Source organism: Zootermopsis nevadensis, unplaced genomic scaffold (genome assembly GCF_977971745.1).
Source record: "Zootermopsis nevadensis isolate Lab colony 2312 unplaced genomic scaffold, Znev_1.0 Znev_ptg000053l, whole genome shotgun sequence".
In the NCBI taxonomy this organism is placed as follows: domain Eukaryota; kingdom Metazoa; phylum Arthropoda; class Insecta; order Blattodea; family Termopsidae; genus Zootermopsis; species Zootermopsis nevadensis.
In genome coordinates this window covers 414,180-441,585 of record NW_028259185.1, presented here as the reverse complement: position 1 = coordinate 441,585, position 27,406 = coordinate 414,180, and the positions used below count along the sequence as shown (strand labels likewise).

The 27,406-nt window shown below is 37.4% G+C and overlaps 1 protein-coding gene across 2 annotated transcripts in view; it reads right to left on the bottom strand.

Moving 5' to 3' along the window:
* Positions 1-27,406, bottom strand: part of LOC147871481 (furin-like protease 2) — a 136,272-nt gene that overhangs the window by 9,225 nt on the left and 99,641 nt on the right. For both annotated transcript variants that reach the window (XM_087361157.1, XM_087361156.1), the window contains one exon: positions 3,712-3,871. In XM_087361157.1, coding sequence (XP_087217283.1) covers positions 3,712-3,826 — 115 coding nt within the window. In that variant the 5' untranslated portion in view covers positions 3,827-3,871. The remainder of the gene's footprint in view (positions 1-3,711; positions 3,872-27,406) is intronic.

Below are 27,406 nucleotides of genomic sequence, written 5' to 3'. Positions count from 1 at the left end.
ACTCAGCCAATGTTGATAATATTTTGGTAGACACAATGTTAAGCCACAGAGGTTAATATAAAACAGTTATCGACATTTGTGAGAAAATGACTTTCTATTGAAATGGAAGACATTTCATTACCTATTATAGCACACGTGGTTCAAGCACAACGGTGCTCCACCGCATTTCGGGATTACAGATCCGTAACTCTCGAAAGACATATATCTTGCCCGATGAAGAAATCAAGGAGGGCCTACTGCGTGGCCCCCGCTCGTCTGATCCAAACCCAACTGAGTTTCATCTCTGGAGACACTTAACACCCTACTTTATGTAACTTCAGTAAATGACCATAGCAACTCTTCTGCAGCGAGTTTAAGATGTCTATCAGACAATCCGAAACGCCCCAGGAATTTCCAAACGTGTTCGGATGTCCATGACAGAACTTGCTTAGTGCTGTGTCGAAAATTCCGGTGGAATTTGGATCAGTAACTATAAAATGTAGAAAAGTGCATCCTATATCGAAAAGGGGGGTTTTCTGTATACATGTTGACATGAACACTTTTCTTAGTTTTACCGTGTCGAACCCATACCAAAAGTTCGGCCCCACCTTTCTGTTACACCGCGTCTGCCGCTAAATGAGTTTGTTACATGTAACATAAATTTATGTAAGTTAATGTAAGCTATAGAAATAGCGAAACACGGAGTATATGTTGAACCTATAATGGTAGTGTACTATAAGAACAAACATAGTTGTTGACAGGCTAATATTCGACGGCTCCCTGCGCTCTTCACATGTCCTGCAAGAGCCTGGTGCAGAGTTAAACAAAAAACCATACGCGGCTAAATGAAGCGACTGAATGCCACTCCACACTACCGCCCTTCTCGTTTGAACTACACACCGTGCGAGAGTACACTGAACCTCTATTGGCATAGGGATACGTATCGAACACCGAGTTTTGCTGTTGGTGGTCTGACATACTCCGCTACCACAGACCCTACGCGCCTAGTGACATACCGACATTGATTTAATTACTTAAATAATCAAGCAAAACCCCATGATTTGTAGTTGGAAACTCAATTTGTCTCTGACTGAGTATTTGATTAATAAGTGAGAATTTACAAATAAAGTATGACCGTATGCCAGTACGGATTACAACCTTTCCAGTCCTGAGTTACATTTGGAAAGATTTCTCAAGGCTCTGAATCCCATATTTTGTACTAAATATTTTTTTCCCAAATAAAGCCAGGATACACGGAGTCGTAATCCAGAAGATCACAATCTTGAAATAGTAGCAGAAATTGTCTGTTAACCACTTGTGGGAATTCCATAATTTACTTGGGATCGAACTATGGTATCGCCTATACGTATCCGACCGGAATATATTTTGAGTTATACTAATTAACTAATTAATTTATCTCCTGCTCCTCTTGGCAACTTCACATCAATTCAGTTTCAGCTAATTAGTACAGATTTTTATGTAATTGGCATTACATTATTAATATTCTGTAACAGGAAGTGAGGTCACGTCCACCTGGAATATGGACTATGGCCTTACCTGACCTTACAGCACAGAGTCGCCAGTAAAGAAACCGTCTTAATTCCCAATGCCCACAACAAATATTCTCATGACCTATTCAGATGACATTTAAACTGGTTCCAGTTAGCCGTATGGTAATGAAATTAACCATAACTTTTTAAGACGAAAAATAAGAGATCGGGTCGTCCTTCATAACCCCCCTATGGAACGGAGAGTGTCCGTCAGTCCGTCTCCTGATTTGACTATTCTATTAAATTTTATAGGACATTACTGGCCGATTTTGGACAAACTCGGTATGAAAGTTGTGTCATTGAAGACGACATCATCGTCATTCTTTAAGTAGCAATCGAGCTGCCGAGCATGTCAGTAACATTGGATCAACTTCTACCAGTCACTGTAGACTTCTGAAATACTGTATGCCGATAGATTGTCAAAATGTATGGTAGTGTGTAACCTTAAGATAAAAGGCTCTGATAAACTTCCAGTTTGTCATTCGGTACAAAGCAACACGACAATTTATGTTATTCAACAAATAATAGGAATCGTAAGAGAAGGCATCTGTGGGAGAAGAAATACTTCTTATATAATTGTATTCTTGTATATCTCTCCGTGTTCCTCTAATTACTTTGAATCAATAATTTTGTTTTGTAACTTGGTGTGAACATTACATCATTCAAGGTCATCACACTTCGTAATTAACCAACAGTTACAGTACCAAAATTGGTATCGTATCGTGGAACTTCTGAGATGGACTGTGATATCAGTATTAAAAGTAAGCAACATACGTTTTCCATTATTAGGTAGAAAGGTAAGTAACATTATGGAGCTTTAGAATTGTATTCTTGAAAGGTTTCATCGTGTTGTGTGGGTAACTAAGATACAAATATTACATACATATTCCTGCCGTATCCTCCGGTCATAAGGACCCCCAAAATCAACTTCTGTCTATTGCTTGGTAAAGTCCTTCAAAAATTTAAAAGTGACAGGAAACATGTAGATAAAAACTAAGAAACATTGCATAACTTAAAATGCGTTCATTTATTGTCTACAGGACATCTTCATGTGATCCTACAAGTCTATATAACCACGACTATTAGTGACCTTAAGTTTGTCACGTATTTCACTGTTAATTTCCTCAGAACATGAAAGTTACTGCTAACAGCTCTACAGAGATTGGGAGAGGTACAGAAACCGTACCGTGAAAGTAGAAGCACAAATACGACATTTTTTAAGGTCCCTTCTAGTTCACTCGATCACCAAGTTGGTAATTTCCCACTATCCGCCACAGTGGCGTCGGTTGAAATCAAACTTAGGGCTGTATCAATATTATTATAGAGAGCTGATCATTAGATCGGCCCAATCCCAGTCACTAACCTTTAATAAGGAAGACGACAAGATGATATGATATCATATATTATTAAGTCTATCACATACACAATTCAGAGAACAATAACTGGCCCCTTACCTGCTGCATTACATAATCTAGTACATATTCTTAATTTCTAAAAAGGTTTCTTCATAATTTATACCTCTAGCCTATAGTCTATAATAAATTTCTTTCCATTTCACATTAATTTAAATCTCTAACTTAAGATCTGTTGTCTGTATTTTACTTTTCCGCCATATTCTTTACCTCTAAGGAAGTCATGTCCTTTTATTGTCTACTTGTTCATTATCTTTACTTAAATCCGGGTTTATTACCTCTTTTAAAATCTATAATTATGCACGCATTACATTTAATATTTTTAAGTGTCCTTTCCCATTTCTCATTGAATCTGCAGATATATGCACCAATTTTGTCTAACTTTTCTGTGCCCTTACGCCGCGCTAACCTCTGTATGCCTATATTCCCATATTATTTTTTTCCCAGTATAATTTCTCTCCAGTCCTTCATTCCCTCGCATTCCAAAGTATGCCACAATTCTTCCTACAACCACTAAAATTTTCCTTTCCGAAATGAACACAATAGAAACCTGTCAGTGTATCAGTATATTGGCAACCATTCGCCTGAAGTCTAGAATAGAACCAACTCCCGAAACGTAGTGTACATCACACTTCAGACGTGGACGATCTCCAACATAATATTGGCGTAATTGATCATTTTAACGAACCTTTAGAGAAATATTAAGTGATGGGGAAAATAAACCACAAGACCCAGGAAAGGAACTTACCAGGTCTTCAGTGTGGACCTACCTCCTATACTGGCGTTGTAGGCGACCCCGATACCACAGTAACTGTTGAAAGCGACGGCGGCCACCTCACCCGCACAACGCGTGCCATGCTTGTTGTCACCGTTGTCCCTCGGCATTGGGTCGTCGTCATTATCGTTTATGTCGGTGCTGGCATGTTGGTCCTGCAACAGAATGGTTCTCAGGTCAGTGTGATCAGAGATCCAGGAACTGTCGCTTCGAAATCTGATCAATTCTCTGTTAGCTGATGCTAATCTTCTGGGTTGTAACGCCGTGTGGACTTGTAAGTATAAACCAACGTTTTGGTGGAACATAAAGCCTACACTTCAGGACTAAAACTGCATCTCTGAAAACTTCGTATCCACCTACACGGCCACACGGCATTACAACCAAGAAGATGAACCATAAAAACGGAAGACATTATATTTATCTATAGCAATACAACTGGCCTGGAGAGTTTTGAGGAAAACACGAGAAACATGAGGATAATCAACTTTCTGCAAGAAGCGGGAGTGTTAACCAGTGCGTCGCAATGTTCAGTTCGATGTCTCGATAGGGAGCTAAGACTACTTGTTCCATAAAAACAAATAAATAAATAAATAAATATGTGTGTGAGGGGGGTAAGTGACATTGGTATTAGACTATATCTCACTATTTAATTTAATGATCCAAACAATATCATTACGATATTATACTGGATATTGCAACAAGGTAAGTGCAGTTTAACTGAAGTTTCATATTTTACTGTAAAAATACGCATTTAAAGTAACATTTTTTGGTAACGATCAGTTCAGCCGATGGATGGTACGTCGGAAGGAAGCGGCCGTGGCCTACTTAAATGCAATACACTGAAATTATTTTTTGATGAAAAACATTTACGAAAGCCTCTGTGAGAATGTCTTCTACTTAACTCAGGCTCGACAGCCAGAATACAAGTCAGACAAGTTAAAATAAAGATACCTTATTGATACAGAAGCTTGTATTTCGAATGTTATTATTATCATCATCATGTTCAGTGTTTATTTTCAGATAGAAAAGGGACGGCATTCGCATATTACAACATGGAGAGGCCTATAACTTTCACAAAAAATAAACCGTCAAAACACAGGAAACAATAACAACAGACGGATGTAGGCTTCTGACGTATCTGTGTACAAGTCCATAAAACAGTGCATTTTTTTACCTAATTCAATGAAACGGAATCCCTCCTGAGAAGAGAGGTAAATTCTCAAGCGCATATAAATTTTTTGCATTTGAAAGAAAATGAAGGTCAATTCGTCTTCACCAAATCCCATTATTGGCCCTAATCTTGCGCATGATAAATTTACTCCACGTCCTAACGCCAAATTTATTTAAAATATTTTAATATTATCGTGCCGTGACATCATGAACTCAAAATAATCACTTGCCTTCACGTTTTTCGATTAAAACAATTGTATTTCTCGTCTCAAGAAATGTTAAATGTTCGGCCCGTCTCCTCGATGTAATCACTATAACAAAGAGTAAACATTATGACGTTCCTCATTATGTAACTGTGTCCATCCTCTTGTTACTTCTTTCTCTTAGGATGGCCACACCCTACGCCTCACCGGAAGGCCTGCCTTCAAAGATAAAAGTCGGAAAGTAAGTCTGAAACCTCTGAGGGCCCACACGTACAGACTTTATCGTAGTTTTGTGCTCAGTATTTCATTCTTCAGTTGATACTACAACATGTTCAGTGAAGATGATTCAATTTTAATCGGTCTTACTGCTGCTTTAATGTCGAAAAAGAAAAGTAAGCTAAAATATTCTAAGAGGGTCAAATGTTGGTTAGATAGACCAAAATATTCTAACATAAATTTGTTGAATAAAATTCAGTTAGAGCCCACGGACTGGCATAAAAACCTGCGAATGGATGAGGACACATACTTGGAGCTTTTAAACATTGTTTCTCCAGTTATCGGGAAGGAAGATAACGTAATAAAAACAGCAATTTCTCTGCATAAACGGTTGCGCGCTACCCTAAGGTGTCTGGCCACTGGAAGGAACTATGAGGATTTAAAGTTCTCGGTGGCAATCTCAGCACAAGCACTATGGGAAGTTATTCCAGGAACATGCACAACCATTTACATGGTTCTTTGAAAAGAATACTGCAAGGTAAGTCATAGACATTGATTCAAATACCTGCAATTAGAACATTAGAACAAAAATATTTACTGAAATATTAGCTGTGCAAGGCAGTGTTGCATCTACCCTCGTCTCCGCCCACACACGTTACGACGTGTAAACATCCGCGTAAACCTCCAGGTAAAAAAATCGAATGATTGCAGATTTATCGGAGCTCGATTTCCGGCCAAACATTCCAGCAAAATTCACCACACACGCTCCGGTTTGCCGGAAGATTAGCCCTCCCACACACCAGCCTTCCGGTAACTCGTAACGTGTATGGCAACCCTTAGGGCAAAAACCGCTCTATTTCTTTGCCGTGGCTGCGGTAAATACGATGCGGTATAGTAAGGACGAGTCCAGTGACATAGGTAAAGGGATGTGTATGGGTTATTTATGCTACAATGAGTAAATATGTTTCGATGTGCAGATTCAAGTTGCACTGATCATACCACCTACTCTTGAGCAAGTTAAAATGCAAAGTTCTCTATAACCAATCGCGGGAGTTGGTAGGTAATGTTGACAAATCTATAAAGAGGGAAGCTAGTATTGATACTCCTATTAATCTTGCGGCAATTCGGAATAAAATAGGCAAAGCTACAGGTGTAACAGAAAAGTCTGTAGGCCGGATTATTCATAAACTTCACAGTATTACATTTGCTACATCAACGTAATTTTATACGCCCCACAAAATGAAGACTATAAAATCTATAAAGGCATCATTGGACACTTAATGAATCTGTATTTCGCCGAATTCTATATCACAGACGGACAGAGGCTCGTCTTAAAGAAAATAAATGCCACATTAAGACGAACAAGAGATTGCAACAGAAGGTTATCAATTTTATGACAAGTTCTGCACACCTTAGGTTTTAAGTGGAACAAGAAGATAAAAATAATGGCCGAATTCTATGGAGCATCACATCACAGCACAGAGAATCTACTTCAGATGCATTCGGACATGTAGGTACGAAGGTCGCCCCATAGTTTATATGGACGAAACCTACATTCATGGATTACATACACCATTTGAATGGATTGATGATAAACTTCATGGTCGCCTGTTCCAGTTTCAAAAGGACAAATACCAATAGTAGTGCATGATGGAGGTGAAAAAGCCTTCGTACAGAATGCTCATAAAAATAAGACAAATTATTCGCCTTGCACTTATTTCACACCAAACACCATCATGAACTGGAGCTTCATGGAGAATTCAAGGATTTTCCGAGGACCAGTGTTAGTTATTATGGATGATCGCACATCCAATTACGTGAACCCAGGCTTCGTCAGTAAAGGTAGTAATTGTGGGTCAAGTTACCTTAATTCACTCATTAGACAAATCAGTTGCAAGAATGTATCCTTGCAGCTGGATTTCTTGGTTGCTATAAATGCACTGTTTTAATTTATATGGGCAAATTGTTATTAACTTTGTGGCTGTTCTTGCCGAGAAAGCCGTAACATCAGCTCTCTAGGCTAGTTTTCAAAGTTATATTCTTGGCGAATGATACAATATGGTCAGTATTTTCTTCAGTCAATATGTGGGTTTTTTATTCTCTTATCCGGTACTGTTCCTTCTAATGGAAAGGACATCTAGAAACCAGCCGATTCCACCGTCCTATGTGCAGTGTTAATCAAAACCGGCAGAGATTATAAATCTATATGTAACAGTACAAATGCAAATTAAAGAATTAGCAACTCACAGGTATAATACTTCAACGAAAAATGAGAAAAATTAATCATATACGCTTTGCATTCGCACATAGTAACAAAAAAAAGCGGAAGGTAAAAATCAAACAAACCAACGTACTTAATTGTTAAGCGGAAGTAGTCATTTGTATAAGAGAACTCAGCTTAATAAATGATTTTGTAAATTTACAGTAAAACTGTAATTTGTTTCTTTATTATACGTGGCTGAAATACATACAAATCTTGTGAAAATTATGAGCGTTTAGTGACACGACCTCACTGTGTGCCTTCCATGTTTTATGCTTACAACGTGTTTACGTTTTAGTAATGCTGTAGATAGTAGCTGTTTGTTACTGCAGGCTACTTTAAACGATCCACAACTGTTTTTAACTGACACTTGCATAATGACTTTACATTGCGTCCCTTCTGGTTTATTTCGGTATTGTACATTTTGAATCTTTCAATCGTGTGGAAATAGATTATGGCGCGTGTACACAACGCAATCTGTGAGTGACGTCATGACACATGTTCTCCCGCGTTCCAGAAGTTGATTATGTCACTAAATTCAGATTTGTTTTACGTATGGACCTCACCATTCTGCTTTTCTAGATGGACTTTATTACCAGTCCGTTATTCGCATGGCGCAGCAAGACAGCCACGAACATGGGCTAAAACTGCTAAAATATTAGCGGCCACATTACGTTGCAAGCTGTCGGCATTCACATTGAATAATATGGTCAAGCTGTCACGGAGACCCCTGCAGAGATTTCATCTCGTGGTTTATATTCTCACAAACACCCAATAACGTACATTAATCGCAATATGTAACACCCGTAGAGGTTACCAACTGATTAGCTTGTATCAATCCTCAAGGCATACCAGAAGCACTACTTCAGAAGTTTACACCACAATTTCATCACATACAAAGGCATTTATATGCCTCCAACATCATAGTGCGGATTTGTTGCATGCTCTAGTGCTCTAAATGTAAAATGAAAATTTATATGCAGCAGAGACAAGCGTATGGGCACATAAAACAACACATACCACACCGTGTGCATTAGTTTTGACATAATGATGATTTAGAATGCCAGTTAGATTGGCATCATTCGACAAGTGTTTGTAGCCGAAACAGTGTACCATTTAAGTATAATTTATTCGAGGTCCTATAACAGAATAATTTTGCTTTTGACAACAACCTTGCAGCCTTACAAATTAACAGAGGAGAATATTTGTTTTGCTCAGAACGAACAGACTTTCTTCGTCTCTCGTCACACAGACACAGTTGTTTTGAGAACAAGTTGTAAAGTTTTTTCTAGACCTAAGAAGGATGAAGTAACAAAGGACTAAACACTTTACCCTTCTTCATTATGCCCTTAAGACGCAGGTTTTAATGATGCATTATGAATATAATTTGAGCGTGATATTGAATTCATATTCATTTAATTCGTGGATAATGAATGGAACGACTAAGGCAGAGGCTGTGACATTAAAGTTATTATACCGACATTTTAGAAAGTGTGGGAGAACCAAAAAAAGACTGAGATACTTCATTTATTTACGTCTCCCCTCTCCGCCATTCTTAAAAGTCCCGATTCATCATGACGCATGCTGTTCACTGAAAATGGAATCTGAACTTGGTGTGACATGTAGGATTTGAGGTTGTCACGGCGGTGAGTCCGAAGATGGCTGCCGTGATCTACCTGATGATGGAGGCAGCACGGACCTCTGAAACGTTGGTAAATTACCAGACTACACGGTGTTATAACACAGACGACAGCCGTTCTCTTGATGTGACATCGTTACAATACAAACAAACAACTAAAATTATGAAAATTCTCATCTTCCGTCCGATATTTCTATCAATGAGTAAGGACAGCATGAAGCCCCACTGTGAGAGTGTAGACAGATTATTATGAAGTGTCACTGCATACAAGTAGTACAGCAGACAAATTCCTTTGCGCCATGTATCAATGAATAAGTACAGAAAGGTGTACTCTACTAGAATGCATATATTTTACAAATTATATTCATAAATGAGCTTGTCAGAGCTATGGTGGTATAAGCTTATAAAAGTACACAAACAGTGTTAACTGTCATTAATGGAAATACATTTTCACTACAGCTAATAAAATTTCCTAGCAAGCACACCAAATTACCGAACTTCTTTTTCATTTGATATTAACGCGAAACCTGATTTTGTAGTTTGAGCAACTGTTGCATTATCAATGACATTTGTATCCACAGATTCGTTCACTGCCATAAAAGGTAAATATTATACTAGATGTAATCCAATTCACAATCCTTCCTAACAGTAGTGTTTAGGGTGGATTAAAATAGATAAAATTACGTCTATCTAAACCTAGAAAATATCACAGAATCCTATACCGAAACTTCGAGACGCAACTTCCACGGTTGGCTCGTCTGAGGGGAAAGAAGAAAAACGGAAACTAGAGACGGTGAGGACCCAGTCACAACTAAGCTCTTTGGCAAATGTAATGTTCGAAGTTCGGTGACAAAGTCTGTGGCTACCAAAATTCTAACTTCACTAAATTTCTAAGTAGTTAATGCTGTCACTGAACGTTGACCAAATGCCCACTGGATGGCCTCTGTCACTTCAAATTAAGAAAGTACGGGAGAAAACTTTAATAGGGGAGACGCGTTCCTTTTCCAGACCATTACATTAAATAGACTATATCAGACCACATACTAATCCAGATTATAACTATAACTGAAAATGTTATTCGTATCGATATTTTATACACAAACCTACGTATAATTTTCTTTCTGATTCACATTATCAGTAAAATGTAACATAAGAACTATAAGGCATGTAGCAGACAGGTTATTAGTTCTACGACCCTGTATCAACTGCTGAAGGTTGCGGCGTTTAATTAAATCAGGTAAGACTTTGAATGATGATTCGATAAAGTGGCAGAAAGCGCAAATGGCTTAAAAGATGACATCCCGATTTCCAGACATATTAAACCATGCGAAATGTAACATTTCTCACCAGGAATAACTGTTGTCAACATGTAACAAATATAGCATTCTTTATTTTTTCCCTGCGAACGTGGGATATGACACGTGGTGCCCCACGAGACACTTGTAAACTCATGGCAGTAAGATTTCCGTTTCAAAACCAGGCAATGTGTCAATGAGCCCTAGCAGTTAATTCCATATGACAGAAATTGTTTACCGTTAAATTAAAAAAAAAACAGAAAGTGAAAAACTGTCTGATTCACAAATTTAAATTCATCTGTGCCATTAATCGTTTCTCACGCATTATTTTCGCTTTGTGATTGAACTGAAACTTTAATGAATCTACACGATTCCTGTTCGTTCACGCAGATTAGACAGCCTCGAGGACTGCGGACATAGAAAACCGATATGACTATGGAACCATCAACATTAATGTGTATTAGATTTCTAAACATCACTAGTAATGGCTCTGGTTGTATTAGTCGCATTACTTAATGAGCGACCCTCGTATATGAAAATTTCAAACGGCTGTTTCCACTAGTTAATACAAAACCTAATCGAATTATCAAAACCAAATTACTCAAGAGCACTACGTATGTATTTTCAACAAGACAAAGAAAATCACGAAAGTCAATAGTAGGTTTTGTTGCAGACACATATAGTATATCTCACAATACATTATTTTTCGTTTCAATTTGTTAAACGTCCTATGTGCCAATAAATCTTTGAAATAAAAGAAGTAGAGTTTAATATGGTCCATAATTTACTATGTACAGACGTTATGTACGACCAGCCGTTTCTGAGTAAATTGATAACTTACGCTTCGAGCTTCATATACTGAACAAATAGAAACCAAAATTAAATTCGCTCGGCAAGTCACTTCGCCAATCCCCTTCTCCAAACACAATATTAATAGATGTCTGTGAAGTAGGTTCGTAAATAAAGCATCATCGGTTCGGACGACGGAGACAGAACCTCTTGAGTAGAGCCTGCACTAATTTTATACACTGTGTGGTAAAAGGGCATAATATGTATTGCACATTGAAATAAACTACACTGTTCCGCTTGTTTCATTAGAGTGCTCTGATTGGAATTTTAAAATAAGTATTCGATGTAGTTGTGTTATACTTACCGCGTATAACAAACTGGGTTAGGGAACAAGTTGCTTCAGCACCAAACAATACTACAGAAACACTGCGACCGGTATGTTTGTATTTATATGTTACTGGTATTGTAAATAGCGTAATTTAGTTACGCAATTCGCAGCAAGTGACCCGAAAAAGTATTCAGATGGTTTAAACATTTAACTCACAGCGCCATTACATTGATGCTATGGCTCGGCTTTATCCTGCCAGCCCATTGCGACGCAAATAATTCGAGCTGCTCATTAGTCATAACACATTTGGATGTGGGATGAGCAATCCGACACTTTGGGTAATGTGACAAGCTTTGAAAATCTGATTATTCAGCCGGAAGAACCTACTCATTTGGTCTAAATTTCTTACACCGACAGACATTAACAGCCTAGCACCATTATCTTTTCATCTCATTGACAGACCATCACAGAGTGTGTTGTGATGGTCACAGCTATTCACTAATCCTGATTTCAATCGACATGGACTGTTTAATGACAGGGTTTCATGTTAGCCGTAGTAAATGAATGGATGTCTATGAACAGAGGTTGTGAATACGCTGCCTGTACTTAGTTCCATAAGCTGGTGGATATTATACGAAAAATAATAATTAACGAGGGCGTACTGCTATCAGAAATTCACGATTTTAAAGTAAATTCAAAAATTAGTAGCGGATGTAATTTTGAGACGGGTTTTGTCCCGTAGTTCCAAATCTGATAAAATATCTTAATTACGCATGGTACTGGTGCGCACAACAGCCATATCCTCCTCGTGTAGCTTCCCGTTCGTTGATTCATCTGTAGGTCCGTCCAGGAACTACATCCATTTGTTCTGATTCCTAAATGCCTAGATTCTTAAAATTAATATCTGGTACCATATGGATGATGCTTATTAAAATTCACCAACAATATCTCAATACGGTTCATTATAGATAACTGGTATTGCCACGTTATTGAATATATATAAAACCCTTGAAATGTGTACAATTAAATAAACAGTTCAGTGCATAAGAACCAATTAATGTTAATTCGAAAATGATAGGTCGTGTAAGTTTATATTATGCAGGCCTTATGCTATCATCGCATAATAAGCTTTTCTAAGCATTTTATAAACGTTTATTTTAACGTCCAATTAGCCCGATAAACGCTCTAAGCATGTACTTGGCATTGTAATAAACGGCATTCTGCATATGACATAAAGCTGTGTAGTTCTCTTAAAATTAAAATTCTCCAATGTACTAAAATTTTCGTTCTCATTGGGCTTTAACTTATAAAACAAACAGTACTCGAGAAATTACATAATTTATGTCTCGAGTCTTTACCAGGCTCTTACTTAATACTTATAACTATATGAAAGTTGCAGTAGATACATTGTGTTATTGGCCACGCTAGTTTGCTATAATTCGTAACCAACGTGAAAATAAGAGGGTCCTTCAACCTCATGACACATCAAAGTTCGTGCAGCGCACGAAATAAATACTTAATTGCACGTGTCACTAAACTCAGGTCATAATAAAACTCCCCGATATTAATTTTCATTTAAATCCGTTTATATTTTTTTAGTTGTTCCGTGTGTACAGACGAACGGGCGGACAGACGAACAACGCACCGTAAGGATGCGAACGCGAATAGAAAAGGAAGTGCGTGACATCACACATCTTGTTTATAATCTACCACCGTGGCGCTGTGCGATAAGGAAATTCGTTAATACCAAATAGACCACTTTATACCTTGAATCGAATATCGCTGCCTAACAATCAATCATCAGTCAGCAATGGTAAATTTATGCATTATACCCACAACGGCCTCCAGGAAACCAGACAGAGGACGGTAAGAAACATGGTAACAGATGGATTTTGTAATATAGGTAATACCAACCATATATTTACATTGACTTAAATATCGGCAAGATAAAATCCTTTTACTGTCCCACACGACTTTCAATATTCACTTGAAACGGTCTACGACTTTTACACAAGCTGAAGCGTCTTTACACAACAGAGCTATCTATGGTTCAATCGGCAGCGATGTACTTAAAGTTATGCCAAAGGGAATTATGTATTTAGAGGCCTAAACAAAGTTGAAATTAAGTAATCCATTCAACTTACCAGCTTGAAGGCTGCGACGAAAGTCTGTTTTTGTTTGAAAAAATAAGAACCACTGTATTTGGTTCATATCTCTTTTAAACTGAATCAATGAAACTGCTGTTTCAAAAATACGGTGCTGTCGCAGCGAAAAATAAATGATGGAAGATTGTGTTACTTGAGAGCCTCTCTCTAAATTTAAAAGAAGTAGCGGTAACATTTGTTAATTTCCCTGCTGATTTGGGTGCGTTTAAATTTTCTGAGCGGTTCACCCGTCGGGCAGAACTTTGTTCTAGACGCCAATGTTACGCGAACTAAGTAAGAAAATCAAAAGTTAATATTAACATAAATAAGTTTTCCCTGAACGCATTTAGTTTGTGGTACATTTAATGTGTTAAATTATAATTAGTGATACGCCAGCGAAAAAGGTGAGAACCCCTGTTCTAGAGTATAGAATTACACTTCTCCATACACGGATATCAGCAAACGCCGGCTCAGTCCAATCGCCAGTATTATATTGGAATACTCAGATAATTTAATGGTCGGACTGATTCTACAGAAATAGGCTGTACTATATTACAGATCGGTCATGTACACTATAACGTGTATGTGTTCATTCACAATAAATTACGGAATTATCTACTTTCATTCCAGGCTGTCTGAGTGTGTGAAATTTCAGCGTTACAGATGGTTTCCACGAGGTTTTGACAGGTCTTCTGTGTAACAAGGCATTAAGAACCGTTAATCAAAAAGAATAGTTATTCAATATTTTTCTGCAAATAATGACCTCGTTATCACTTCACAATTCACAAAGAAATCAGACACAAAACATGTATTTGGTATAACAAAATTTGTAAACAAATTTCTTGGTTCGCTATTAGGTAACATTTTATATTTTACAAAACTACATGCACAAAAACTCGCGTTTTACAGTTCATTAATTCAAGTGCTTGGCATCAGCTAAACAAGGCCAATTAGAGCCAAGTACCAAAACAATAGTAGAGGATAAAATTAATACAATAAAATAAACGTCATTCGACGTAAAATATAGAGAAATAAAACGAAAACACGCTGAAATGTATACTATGAAGCCTACAAAGTACAGACAATAGAAAAGTTAACAGGAAGTCGGTTATAAGTAATACAATATAACAACTCGAAATCTCAACACCGAGTGACATCAAAGTTGAAATTATTTTTTGTAAATAGTACCATAGAACTAACATATCTGACTCATATACCCGTCAGTCATAATACAAGGTATATTAATTCCACACTTTCACAAGAAAGCACTTATTTCTTGGATGCACGAACAGCCACGTGGATTCTTCATAAAGTAAGTCTTTATACTGTACACAATTCTGAAATTCTAACATGGCTTCTAAAAGGCAATAAAAGACTGTTACTATAGACGATATTGAACTTTTATGCTGGCTCCGCTCCTTTACGTGCAACAGACATGTCTTCAGCGCGCAATGCACAAATATCCATACTCTTTTATCATCATTTATTGAACTTCCATACAGTATGACATAATGCCCCTTTGTCGCTCGATATATCTTTGGAACAGCGTATGGCTTTTACAACTCCCAGCTGAAGAGGAGTCCCTCTTGTGCTGCAATTTGCGAAGTGAAACTACGTTTAGGCTTTCCCTTTCAGCCAACACAAAAGACTTATGAGTTCGCTCTGTTTTTCTGCCCCGGTGATAATCTGACATCCTTTCACAACAACTTGCAGGCAAACTTGGCAGAAACTTGAGTAGTGTTACAATGTGTCCATTCATAAAGCTTCATGTCAGTGTTGTAACTTCAGATTTAAAAACTTCATAATTTCATATATATGGTAACTTTGCATACAGAAGCTGCGTCTTTTACCTTTGGATGACCCAATGCACAGAATTTACTCTTCGTTGTCCAAAATACTGTATGATCGTTAGTCATGCAATATTATTTCACTGCAATGAGTTATATACTCTTCATTAATATAATGATTTCTTCCCATACCACATAATATTCATATTAATTGTTTCACTTTACAATATACAATATTATTATTCCCATATATTTTAGTTGTTGTTAATGTTCAAAATAATCCACAAAATTTCAGTAACTGAGATGTTTGGTACTTCATATTTTAAGCGCCATGGTGAGAAAGCATGGCTGGCATTTTCTGACAGTACATTCATTTTGGAGATGTGCAAGTCATTTGGCTAAGAACAAATCTATCTGAACCTGAAGTGTAATTCAAACGACTAGAATATTTTAAAATGATACCGAAACAAAATCCCTCCCTTGTGTGACTGGTGGAGCACAGAAGCAGTGTTGCAGTTGGCGTTAAGATGACCAGAGACGTATCTGAACCTGTACGTTCCCGTATTAAAATTCTTGAAAACACGAAGAAACTTTATACATAAAAAATTACTGGCTAGTAGTGTCTACTCTAGTGACTGTCTACAGCTGAAAACTTCGCCTCTGTATTCAACAATTTTGCATGTATTTAAGAAAAATACCACGCTTGCATAAATCAATTGATAAATACATGGTGATACACACCTTTTTAGCTTTGCAACAACAACTACAAATCCAATAAACCTATGATCATGTAGACCCACCAATGGCTCAGTCGAGTTCGCCCAAAGAAAATATTGTGGAAATCTGCCAAGCAGGTTAACAGTCTCATCTCTTCCCATCAAATTCTGCTGCAGTAAATTTTCCTAAAGCGGTGTAAAATAAAAATACACTGTCTTAAACTCCGAGTCCAGAGATGAAGCCCGTAACTATGGACCTTGGGTATGAAAGAGCTATGGTTCTTCTGAAGTTTTGCACATGTCGAGCGGGAGAGGGGGGGGTTTAAGATGAGTAAGAAGCGATAGCGGGACGATGGTTAGAAGCGGAAAATCGAAGAACTCGGAGAGAAACCAGCTCCAGTGCCACTTCGTCCACCACGAATTTCACATGGAAGTCACCGGAACTGTACTCGAGTCTCTGCTGCGAAAAGCCAGCGTCAAAGCGACGGAGCAACACCACAGCCTCAAATTAACTGAACATATTTAGCAGCAGATCCAGAATTATCCAGCGTTAATAGTATGCGCGTCTCCACAGCGTTTGCCCCATTTCTGATCCGATTTAGAGGTTCACCTTGCATTAGATGAAGATTGTGGGGGATACGAGTTAACACGACACTAAAAACAAGCCTAATAGAAGAGGAAACTCCTCACTTTTACAAACTACGTTTATTATTTAAAATCGATTGCTCAGAACTCGTAACATTTTCACCGCTGCTACAGCATGTCTGCAGACAAGAAATAAGGACGCGATCGTAATTGCTATCGATTTGTTTGGCACAGATAATCGGGAAATGTACCCTGAACACATTCTGGCAAGTTTAGTAAGAATAAGATGCTAGATAATGTTCGACAATGAACACTCGTTGCACTTCGACTGTTCAAAGACAGCTGCCGGACTCAGTTTACATCATGACGTGACTTAGGCGTGTGAATTTTCGATCGTACAGTATTATTCCAACACGCAACTCAAACAAAACCGGGCGGCCGGGACATGCTGCATAACGGAAGATGAAACACAGATCGAAAACCATCTGTCAATTAAAGTCGTAAGGAGGGTATTATTAAACTGAAAGTGAACAGACAGGCTGCGAGGATGCAGACTAGATTCAACTGGCTCATCTCATGTTCCAATGGCAGTCTCTTGCGAACATGGTAATGAATCTTCAGGTTGCATAAAAGGAGGAGAACTTATTGATCAGCCAAGTTATTATTCTCCTTCTCAAGAAGGATGTTGTTCCTTGCCGTTAGTCTAGTTGTGTATGTATATATCAACTCAAGGATGTTCGCATTTGTAGATATCCTGGTGCGCTTTCAACGGCTGCACCGTTAATAAACGTTCGAAGTGTAAAGTGTTTTGAGCACACAGCACAGTTTCAGAAGTGGAGTCAATCGATCTCTTAAGTCTTCGAGGAGCAGCCATGTCCTGCCACCAGGGATCTGACTGTCGAGTCCATTACTGCAACATAGTCAACGTCATGTCGGATTGCACTTAAGCACGAAAATAAATCGAATCATCTGTAGTCATGCAGCGCTACTACAGCATCTGGTATATTGCAATTTGCCATAGCTCAATGAACTCAAAATTATCCAAATATGAGAATTTATGAACCAACATTTCTAAACATGTGCATTTATGAATGAAGTGCAAATAATGGTTTGTGATTTATACGGAAAAAATACAGATCGAAGATTTATTGACAAGCAATATAGCGAGATTTTTTTTATAAAAGTCTGACACAGTACGATCGCCGATGTAATGGTACATTTAACGACGTTATTTCTGTGTAGGATAATAACGTCGAATGGGGGCATGAATGTGAATAACGAAATATTCGGCATGTGGAAGGAATGGTGTCTTATTTAAGGTGCTTTCCCAGCATTAACCAGTATGAAATAAAAGAAATCATATACATTTACAGAGCAGTCGATATTGACGCCGAGATTCAAATCTGGAACCGGCCAAGTTCAAATCCAAGCTGTAACCACTGTACCACACGTTCATGCAGAGTGACATCTTTTAAAATTTTAGTAAGCAGATGATATTAATTTAATGGGTAAAAGCATACATATAGAAAAGACTAACAAAGAATCTTTATTAGATGGTGGAAAGGAAGTTGGTCTACAAGTAAACGCAAAGAAAAATAAGTAGGCCACATATATTTCACATGTCATCACCAGACTGCAGGATAAAGTTAAAATATTTTGTAAGACGGTGATAAAAACTGCTGTCACAAAGAAATTGAGACTATTTAATTTGAGGAGTACTTGAACTTTTCAATTAAGAATTTGTTTTTCGCTACCCATTTTCTATCTAGACCTTAAAACTATAATTTTATCGCTTTTGTCATCACATCATCATCAAACAGTCACAGAGGTAGGTCATACTGACCCGTTCTGGCCTCGTAGTCTAAAAGTCTCTTCTGCGGTCTTCCAGGATGTCTTCGTAAATATGGTGCGCGGCTTTTTAATAATTTGGGAAGTCTGTCTCTCTCCATTCTGTTAACATGTTAAAGGGAATTGTTTTTATATTTCAAAATTTTGTCTAAAATGGGATGTTTCTAACTCTTTAAGCTTGTCTTCATTTCTTTTATAGTCTATCCAAGTGTACTTTGCTGTGCGTCTCCTAAATTTCATCTCAGCAGGTGTAATTCTTTTGCTTTTTGTCCTTTTTCAATGTCCAGTTTTCACTGCCATATAAAATTGTGGGTAGTGCCAAAGTATTATATATTTTTATTCTAGTTTGTTTTTGGATTTTTGATGATTTAAAAATCATGTTGATAAGACCCGCAACCTTAAGAAATTCTGAAAGTTTGACACGCATGTCTTTTTCTACTTCATATGATAGGGAACAACCGAGGTAATTAAAAGTATTTATTTGTTCAACAATATTGTTGTCTATTACTATTTTATATATTGTTGGTTCTCGGCCACAGAATGACATTGTCTTTGTCTATTCTGTCCACATCGCCACCCCGTACGTATTTATTAAGTTATTCAGCTTATAAACTGACATTTGTAAATCTTTTTTCTGAAGTTGAGATTAGTACTTGGTCATTAGCAAAAATGATTGTTTTTAAGCTTGCATTTCTTGAGATTGGAATTCATTTTATTTCTTCTGTTTTTCAAATATGTTGTATTTTATTCAAGTATATATTGAACAAAGTTGGGGATAGTGGACATCCTTGCCGTACCACTCGGTTGTCAGTAAAGATACAGATAACTTTGAATTTAAGTTTTATCTTTATTTTATTGGCTGAATAAATATGTAGTATTGCTGTCAGTAATCTATTTGGTATATTTTTATCTCAATATGCCAAATAACATGGGTCTCAGTACACTGTTGAAAGGTTTTTTATAATCTGAAAACAGTAGATGTGTTTCAAAATTATATTCTCTTCTCTTTTAATTTAAATACAGCATCAGTGCTAGAACGATTTCTTCGAAAGCAATTTTGGGCTTCAGACAGAAAACTTTTCTAATTTCTTATTCAAACGTTTTGCATATATTTTATACCAAGTGTTTAGCAAACTTATTCCCCTATAATTTTTTGGATCTTTTTATTTGCCTTTTTATAAAGATGGGAATCACTATTGCATTTCTCCATTCTTCTGGGATTTGGCCGGTTGTATATATTTTATTCAAAATTTTAAATTTTTAGTTTAAATTCCTGTGGTGCATATTCATACAGTTCTGAATTTAGGTTGTCTTCTCCTGTTCGTTTTCCGTTTTTGTAAGTGTTCCTGTTAGTTCTTCAAGTGTTATTTCGTCTCCATCGTCATCAGGTGACTCATACACTATTTCGTCTTCATTATTGTTATAGCTGTCATTATTCCATAATTTAGCGTAGTATTGTAGAAATATGTTTTCATTTATTCCTCCGGGGATTCTCACAGTTTCCTCGATATCTTCTTCTATGTGTTTTAAGATTTTGTATGTATTTGGTTTTGTCTTGTAAATATCATGTTCCAAAATTTTACAAATGTTTCCCAAGATTTACTAATGGAAAGTCTAGTCACTTAAAAACACGTAAACCTATACAAAGGCACCGCTCGAAAACTAGCCCCTTTATAGCTGTATCATTATTCCTCATTAACTGATGGGCCCGAAAAACTCGGTGTGTAACATTAGACTGCCCCTTTTATGACTAGCAGGTAGTAACAATCCTAAAATTTATCGTGCATCTTGTGTTAGAAGAGGCACGAAGGTACAGAACAAAAAACAGTCTGGATGGACATTTCGATATTTCAGGCTAAATGATCACAAGTAACTTCTCTTCTCACAGGCTTCATTAAACCTCGACAGGGGTTAGTACCGAGAGGACTCGTGTAAACGCAAAATGAAATTTCGGATAAAAAGTGAAGACATTTTAAGTAGCTGAGTGACAATGATCTATTCGATATGTATTCTGCTCAATGTAGTCGTTAAATTAGTTAATTGCCAACTGTAATCAATACATCAACTTTCCAATATTGCGAAATTAAATTATGATTTGGTTTGTATCTTTATAGTTAAATGTTGCCTTGTATGTTCTTACTTTAAAATATGTTCAACGTATTTTTATCCCAATTATAAAAAAATGTATAATATAAAATTGTTTCATTTCAGGGTATTCAAAAAGATGGCTGTCTTCTGGGTGTTGCGCCGTGTAATCTGGTAGAAGTTTACCGACATTACAGACATCCATGCTGCCTCCATCATCAGGGCGCAGGCGCAACAACCCCGAAGAGAGCCACCTTTAAACTCACCGCCGTGAAAACCTCAAATCCTACACAGTATTCAAAAAGTTTAAAAGACAGATGAATTGCTGGAATGGCTTCACGGTAACTATAGTATGTTCAAACTTCCTCGTACAAAAAAAACATCCTGTGAGTTTGACATAAAATGCAGAGTTTCATGTGGCTTGAACAAAATATTTCTCTGTCGTTATACTATAAAGATATTTTTTAAAAAAAAAACACAGTAAATAAATCACCAATATGTCTAGAGATTAAGGTTTTTCTTCTTATAGATTTTTCCCTTCGTTCCGCCAGGCTCTGCGCGGTTTGTTTTCCTCGCTGTAGCGAAAATCATCAATCTCGGGGAGCGATAATTGAATACCTGCGCAATAACCCCAGCGTGTTCTGTTTTCCTGAGGGACCTCCTCTCTCCTCCCGAAAGTTACAGTCTATCAAGTTCCCACACAGAACTCTCTTTTTTGTAATGACTCTCCCTTGTAGTCAACATCATTCAATGATAGTCTGTCGCTTTAAGTTTCAAGCTCGTCTCATATACTCGTATATCCACAGAAGATGGCCGTCTTCTGGGTTGTTGCGCCGTGTAGTCTGCTAGAAGTTTACCGATGTTCAAAGACGCTTACTGCCATCATCATGATTACTTATTTAACTAACGAATTACGTAAAAAGTTAGTATTTTCTTAGCTGATCAAAACATAGCCTGCTTTCATGAAAGTGAGGGTTCATTACCATGTGTTCAAAAAAGCCCACAATTGGACCTTACCAAGAGCCAGCCGAGTCCACACCCTTACACAGTAATACTAAAGATCGCCTTCATAGATGTCTACGTCTCCCAAGCAGACAAATCCCTTATTGTTTTGCGATGATAATTTTGTATGTATATGGCAAATGCCCCACCTTGTATTCTTGTACTTTGATTTAATTACCCCAATATTAAGTGGCGAGCACAAATTACGAAGCTCCTCGTTACTTCATTGTCTCCATCCTCCTGCTTTCCCTCGCCTTCATGTCCAAATACGAACCTCCCTTCAGGTTTTCATACTAAAATTTTGTATGCATTTCTCAACTCCCCGTGGGTTTAACATGCTTTGCCTGCAAATACTGCCTTATTCCAGGATAAATGGGACTGACAGGCACACGAATCTAACCTAACCCTGGTTATAAGCTAGTAAGGACTGAAGAGGAAGCGGTCATCAATGGCCTGCTTTAAAATAGTGTACCGTGTCAACAGAATAACTGCATGGGCAATCACGTCAAACTCCTGTGTAAGATGCCAATTGTTATCTTCGCCATGTTTCTTTATGGAGACACATTATAATGCGGTTATTATGCTTAATGACGTTTTGATACACTGTTCCCTCCGCGCCACAATGTAGTCTGTCTGCTTCACGTCGAACCAGCAAATAGGAAACAAGCGTGGCAGCACGGTGTATTTCAGGTTACGTGATAAAACAGCGGCTGAGATATTTCACTATCCGAATTACTTCCCCACACATAACTGTCCTTTAGAAGAAGCAAAATCAGGAATATAAATTGGGTATCAAATGGCGCCTCGTCCTCTAGCTCCAAGCCATCGTCTGCACCCTATTAGCGAGCTCCGTCATTCACAAACATTAATCTGCAGATTTTCATTAAAATGGACATGAACATTTTTCCACTCCATCTTCGTAGGGTACATTTTAAATAAGAAATGATTCTGGCGCAGACTTAATCAATTTTCAGGTATATTTATTTATTTCAAATTTTGTAGCCTATTACATAAGGCTGTTCCGTAAGACTACGAGACTTTTGAAACACATAACGGAGTCAGGTTTATGATAAATTTTCACACGAATGTAAATGGTCATTTCCTGCGTAAAGTCTGATGATTATTAAATTAAACGGCTGTAAAAACACTGTAGGTCAATTACTCCTGTTTGTAACATGGCCAAGTTCAGTCTTTAAAATCGGTTAAAGCTGTTTTTTTTATTTTTTGTTTGTGATTCGATAGCGTTTGTTCTGATTTCCATTAGGACATGTCCATGTAAACAAAACCCCAACACCCATAAAAACAAAAACATATGCAGATATACGTATCCCCTAGTGTTCCAGGCGTTTTGTAATAACGATTTTCACACACATACGTACATTTACACACGTTATTTATTTCAGAGATATATATCCGGTTAATCTCCTGACGGATTTTCATAGTCATAAATCTACAAATCTGTTACGGGTACAATTAGTTCTGGGACTACGGATAATGTGTTAATGTTGTAAGTGCTTCCCGCCGGCTGATTTAACATGAGAATTTATTTGTAACAAAATTAAAATTAACCATATCTCGTTCTGTGCACGATGAGAATGTACGCAGGAGCAGTCGTGTTCTTCTTCCCGGTATCTTTCTCTCAACTGTGAAACTAAACTGATTTACATTAAGGGAACGTCAGTAATAGCGGTCTATATTACAACTAAATGGACCAATTTAATCTTGATTCGTACCGATTCAACCTAAATCCTAATGTACATAACGTTAAAATCAAATGCAGTCAACGCTGAAATCAACGTTATCGAATGCCTCAGAATGATCCGTCGTACGAACATTGTTTCAGGTTACAAAGTAGAATATTCATTAACACGTATAACTTTTATTTTAAAAATAATTCAATAAGGCTAATACTGAGATATAAATACATATAAGGGCAAGGAATTTATGACGGCGTACAATGTATTATCAGAATGATAAGCTTTACAAAACAGGCTACTTGAACCTCCAACAATTAAACATCGACACCAATGAAGTACGAAATACAGCAAAGAATGCTTCTGGAAAATACATACTCCCACCAGAGAGTACATATTTCCACTCTTGTTACACGGATCCTTCCCCGTCATCTGTAAGAATTGATTTAAAATTAATTGTACAATCTAACCTTTCTGTTTATATTGGTCTTCATGGCGGTGAGTGCGAAACGGCTGTCTTTTGCGTTGCAGTAGCAGACGTTCAATCAACGCCCTGATAATAGAGGCAGCAAGAACCTCTGAAACGTTGGTAAACTTCTACCAGACTACACGGTGCTACGACCCAGAAAACAGCCATCCTTGCATTAAACACGTTTAAATACTGCAGCCTTCAACTACCTAGAAATTTCCTAAAATATGTCTGAACGGTGCGAAACATTTTTTTTAGTTTGGTTTTTACCTATTTCTTTCTTAGGTTATTGTTTCTCATTTCTAATCTTTGTTACTTTCTGTGTATTTTATTTACTATCATGTTGTTCTTTGTGTATCTCTTTCTACGCCTTAATTTCTTTATTTATTTATTACAACGTTCCTCTCGTATTTCAATCTTCCTTTCGTCTATCTATCTGCTTGACCACGTCTGCATTTGGACCTCCGACGACAAGGGAACGCGTTCTTGCAGCCTCCAGTTTTGTACAGTGCACATAGTATAATATATTGTAACCCTTCAGTTCCCCTCCGCCACACCATAGATAGTCACAAATACATTTATTTCCCCCACATATGTGCACAGAAACTATTTAGGCATTAGGCCTTTTCTTCATAAATTGTATGTGTGACTAGAATTTAAATTAAACTGGAAATGTGTAATCGTACTGGAATACACACAGTTTCCACATGCGTTGTTTTCAGGTCTTAATTTTTGAATGGGCCTAGCTGAAATGAAAAAGAGCATCATATCATACATATAACACGCAGGCGTTAATATTAAGTACGCCTGTCGCACACATAATCAGGTTATGTAAGAACATAAGTATCTCTTCATAGGAGATTTATTTAGTAATATTTAACTAGTTATCTTCTCATTTGCAAAATAAACGAGCGAGTGCTATGCAATATGCGCACTTTCCACTATTATCACTAAAATGCATGAATCTGCTAGTTAAACGTTTTTATATTTCCTCCCCACTGGTTAATTTGTTTATCGAAAACTGGATGTAGCAACAACAGTACTGATTCAAAGGGATTTTCCTCTGAATTAAAAAGCGGTTAATAAGTTCAACGTGTAGACTATAATATAAAAATTAATACCGAAGTTTTCTTTATATCTAAGTTGATTTGGTCCTGTGATTCTTCATCGGTGCTCGTCTCTTTGTCTCTGAGATTTTTATTCCGACTACTTCAGCTGTTTGCAACAGATTCCCCGAATTAAGAGCGACGAGTAGGTTAACATTCGGCGATAAAGAACGCATTGAAAACATGCTTTGGGCAGTATTCAAACACGTAACTAGACCCTTCATTAGACGTGTTAAACACGCTGTCAATGACCAATATCAGTGTGTCTATAATGTGCCTCAGGTAAGAGTGAATACCTGTCATTGAGCTGGTTAATTGTAAAGTATTCGCACCCTCAAACATGAAGTTAATCAAACACCACTCCAACCAATACAACCCCATAGGCAGCTGGTAATTCCCTAAACTAAACAACTATTATATTCCAGGTCATACGTGGAAAAGCGAGTCTGCAATGGAAATACTACTTTGGCTACAATAAATAATTTAGCTACACAGCAACAGCCATGCAACTGATATTTCTCTATTCTGAACCAACCGAGTGCCTAGTCCTAATTGAAACCCGTAATTTAAGACCCGTTAGCACACGGCATTAAAATCCACAAGACCGACATCGACATTTGGAAAAAATTGCCTGAATACGGCATCTCGAACCAGCTCTAACAATATAAAACGAAAGGCAGAAACCATGGACGGGTACGGATGGAACAGAGTTAATACTTGTAACCATAACAGGCTAAGGACGCGTGTAAAATCCATGATGCGGAAAAACAGAAAACCATCATAAGTTTTGGGTCGCGAGCAAGCTGGAATGGTATGCAGAAAATATGCCCAAATTTCATTTTTACTTCATCCGAGACAAATCAAATTGCTATAATTAACTATAACCAAGTATCTACTGTAACTAACAAAACAACTAAGTACGTGTGTAACCAACAGGATGGAGCAGAGTTCGTCTTCGGAAACGAATAGTGTGCTCCGCTAGTCACCAAATTTCCCGCCTTTCACGGAATCAGAAGATTCATGACCGTATTCACAGCAACCTGTAACCGGTCCCTATCCTGAACTAGATTAATCCAATCCGCACCCTTCACATCTACGTAAAAGTCTTCCGGGTGGTCTTCTCCTCTCAGGCTTTCCAAACAACATTTTTATTTTTCATATCCCCCATGCGCGTATATGCCCTGACCATCTCAGCTTCCTTGACTTTATCATTGCAATGAAATCAGAGCTATAAATATCCGGTGACAATGCATTCTTCTCAAAAGTTTTAGGACAAAGTTATGAAACATTTAGTTTCCTTATTAGATACCGTGTAACTTGTGCAAATATTTTAGTAACCTCTTCGATGTTCGATGATTTACACTTCCATTTTACGAAAATATGGCGTTCAAATTCCTGCTTCGTAGGATTATACAGATAACGCGATTTGAATATCCGCTTGGACTCAAGTAGATGACTGAGATTTATTGTGGTTTTACTTATTACTTTAAACGACATAGTATCTTAAATATGTTTCTATTGATTTCTTCCATAAAAATGTCTTTAACTCACTACGCATAAACAGCCTGAAATTTCAGATTCGACGCCTCATAAACTGTGCAATAGTATCTCTACATAAAGCATAAATAACACTTTCCACTTTGGTGACATATCAAGTCGTTAAAGAGCAAAGAAAATCTCTGTATATGACTCGGAAAATCCGATTATGAAGCCGTGAATTTATTTTCTTGAGCTGTACGCTCACTCCACAAACGCGACGTGTTTTCCAACTCATAAAGTGTCTCGTATTTGCCCTTCGGTTTATATCAGAACGATCTGTAGGTTCAAACCGAACGCTTCGGATGAATAAATGAATCCAACATTACAGACCGGTGTTATTTCCTATCTTCTGATAATCGTCACGCAATAATGTATTTAAGGCAAATAAAACTTCCTGAACAAGTAAGTCGAAAGTATAAAATCGATATTTGTAACATATGACGCATCTGGTGAGGGCCGAGATCAAGAGCAGGCCAACCCACGTTCCCGCTGTTATATTCTGTTCCGACAGAACAAAGCACCCGGTTTCAAAACGCAAAAAGAAAAGAAACACTTATATATGTAAGTACTAAAATGTAGTAGTAGTTACTGTAGTACTAGTTGTAGTAATAGCAGTAACACTAGCAGCAGAAGCAGTAGTAGCAGTAGTATGACCTGCAGGGGTAAAACCTTTTCAGGTACAGGTGTTATTTTGAGACTGTTTTCCAGTGTTCTTGTACAGACATAACACAAAATAATCGTGTAGTACTGCCCCAAATTTTTGTTTTCTAAAACACACAAAGCACAATCTGTTTCTGCTTTCGTACAGAAACTTA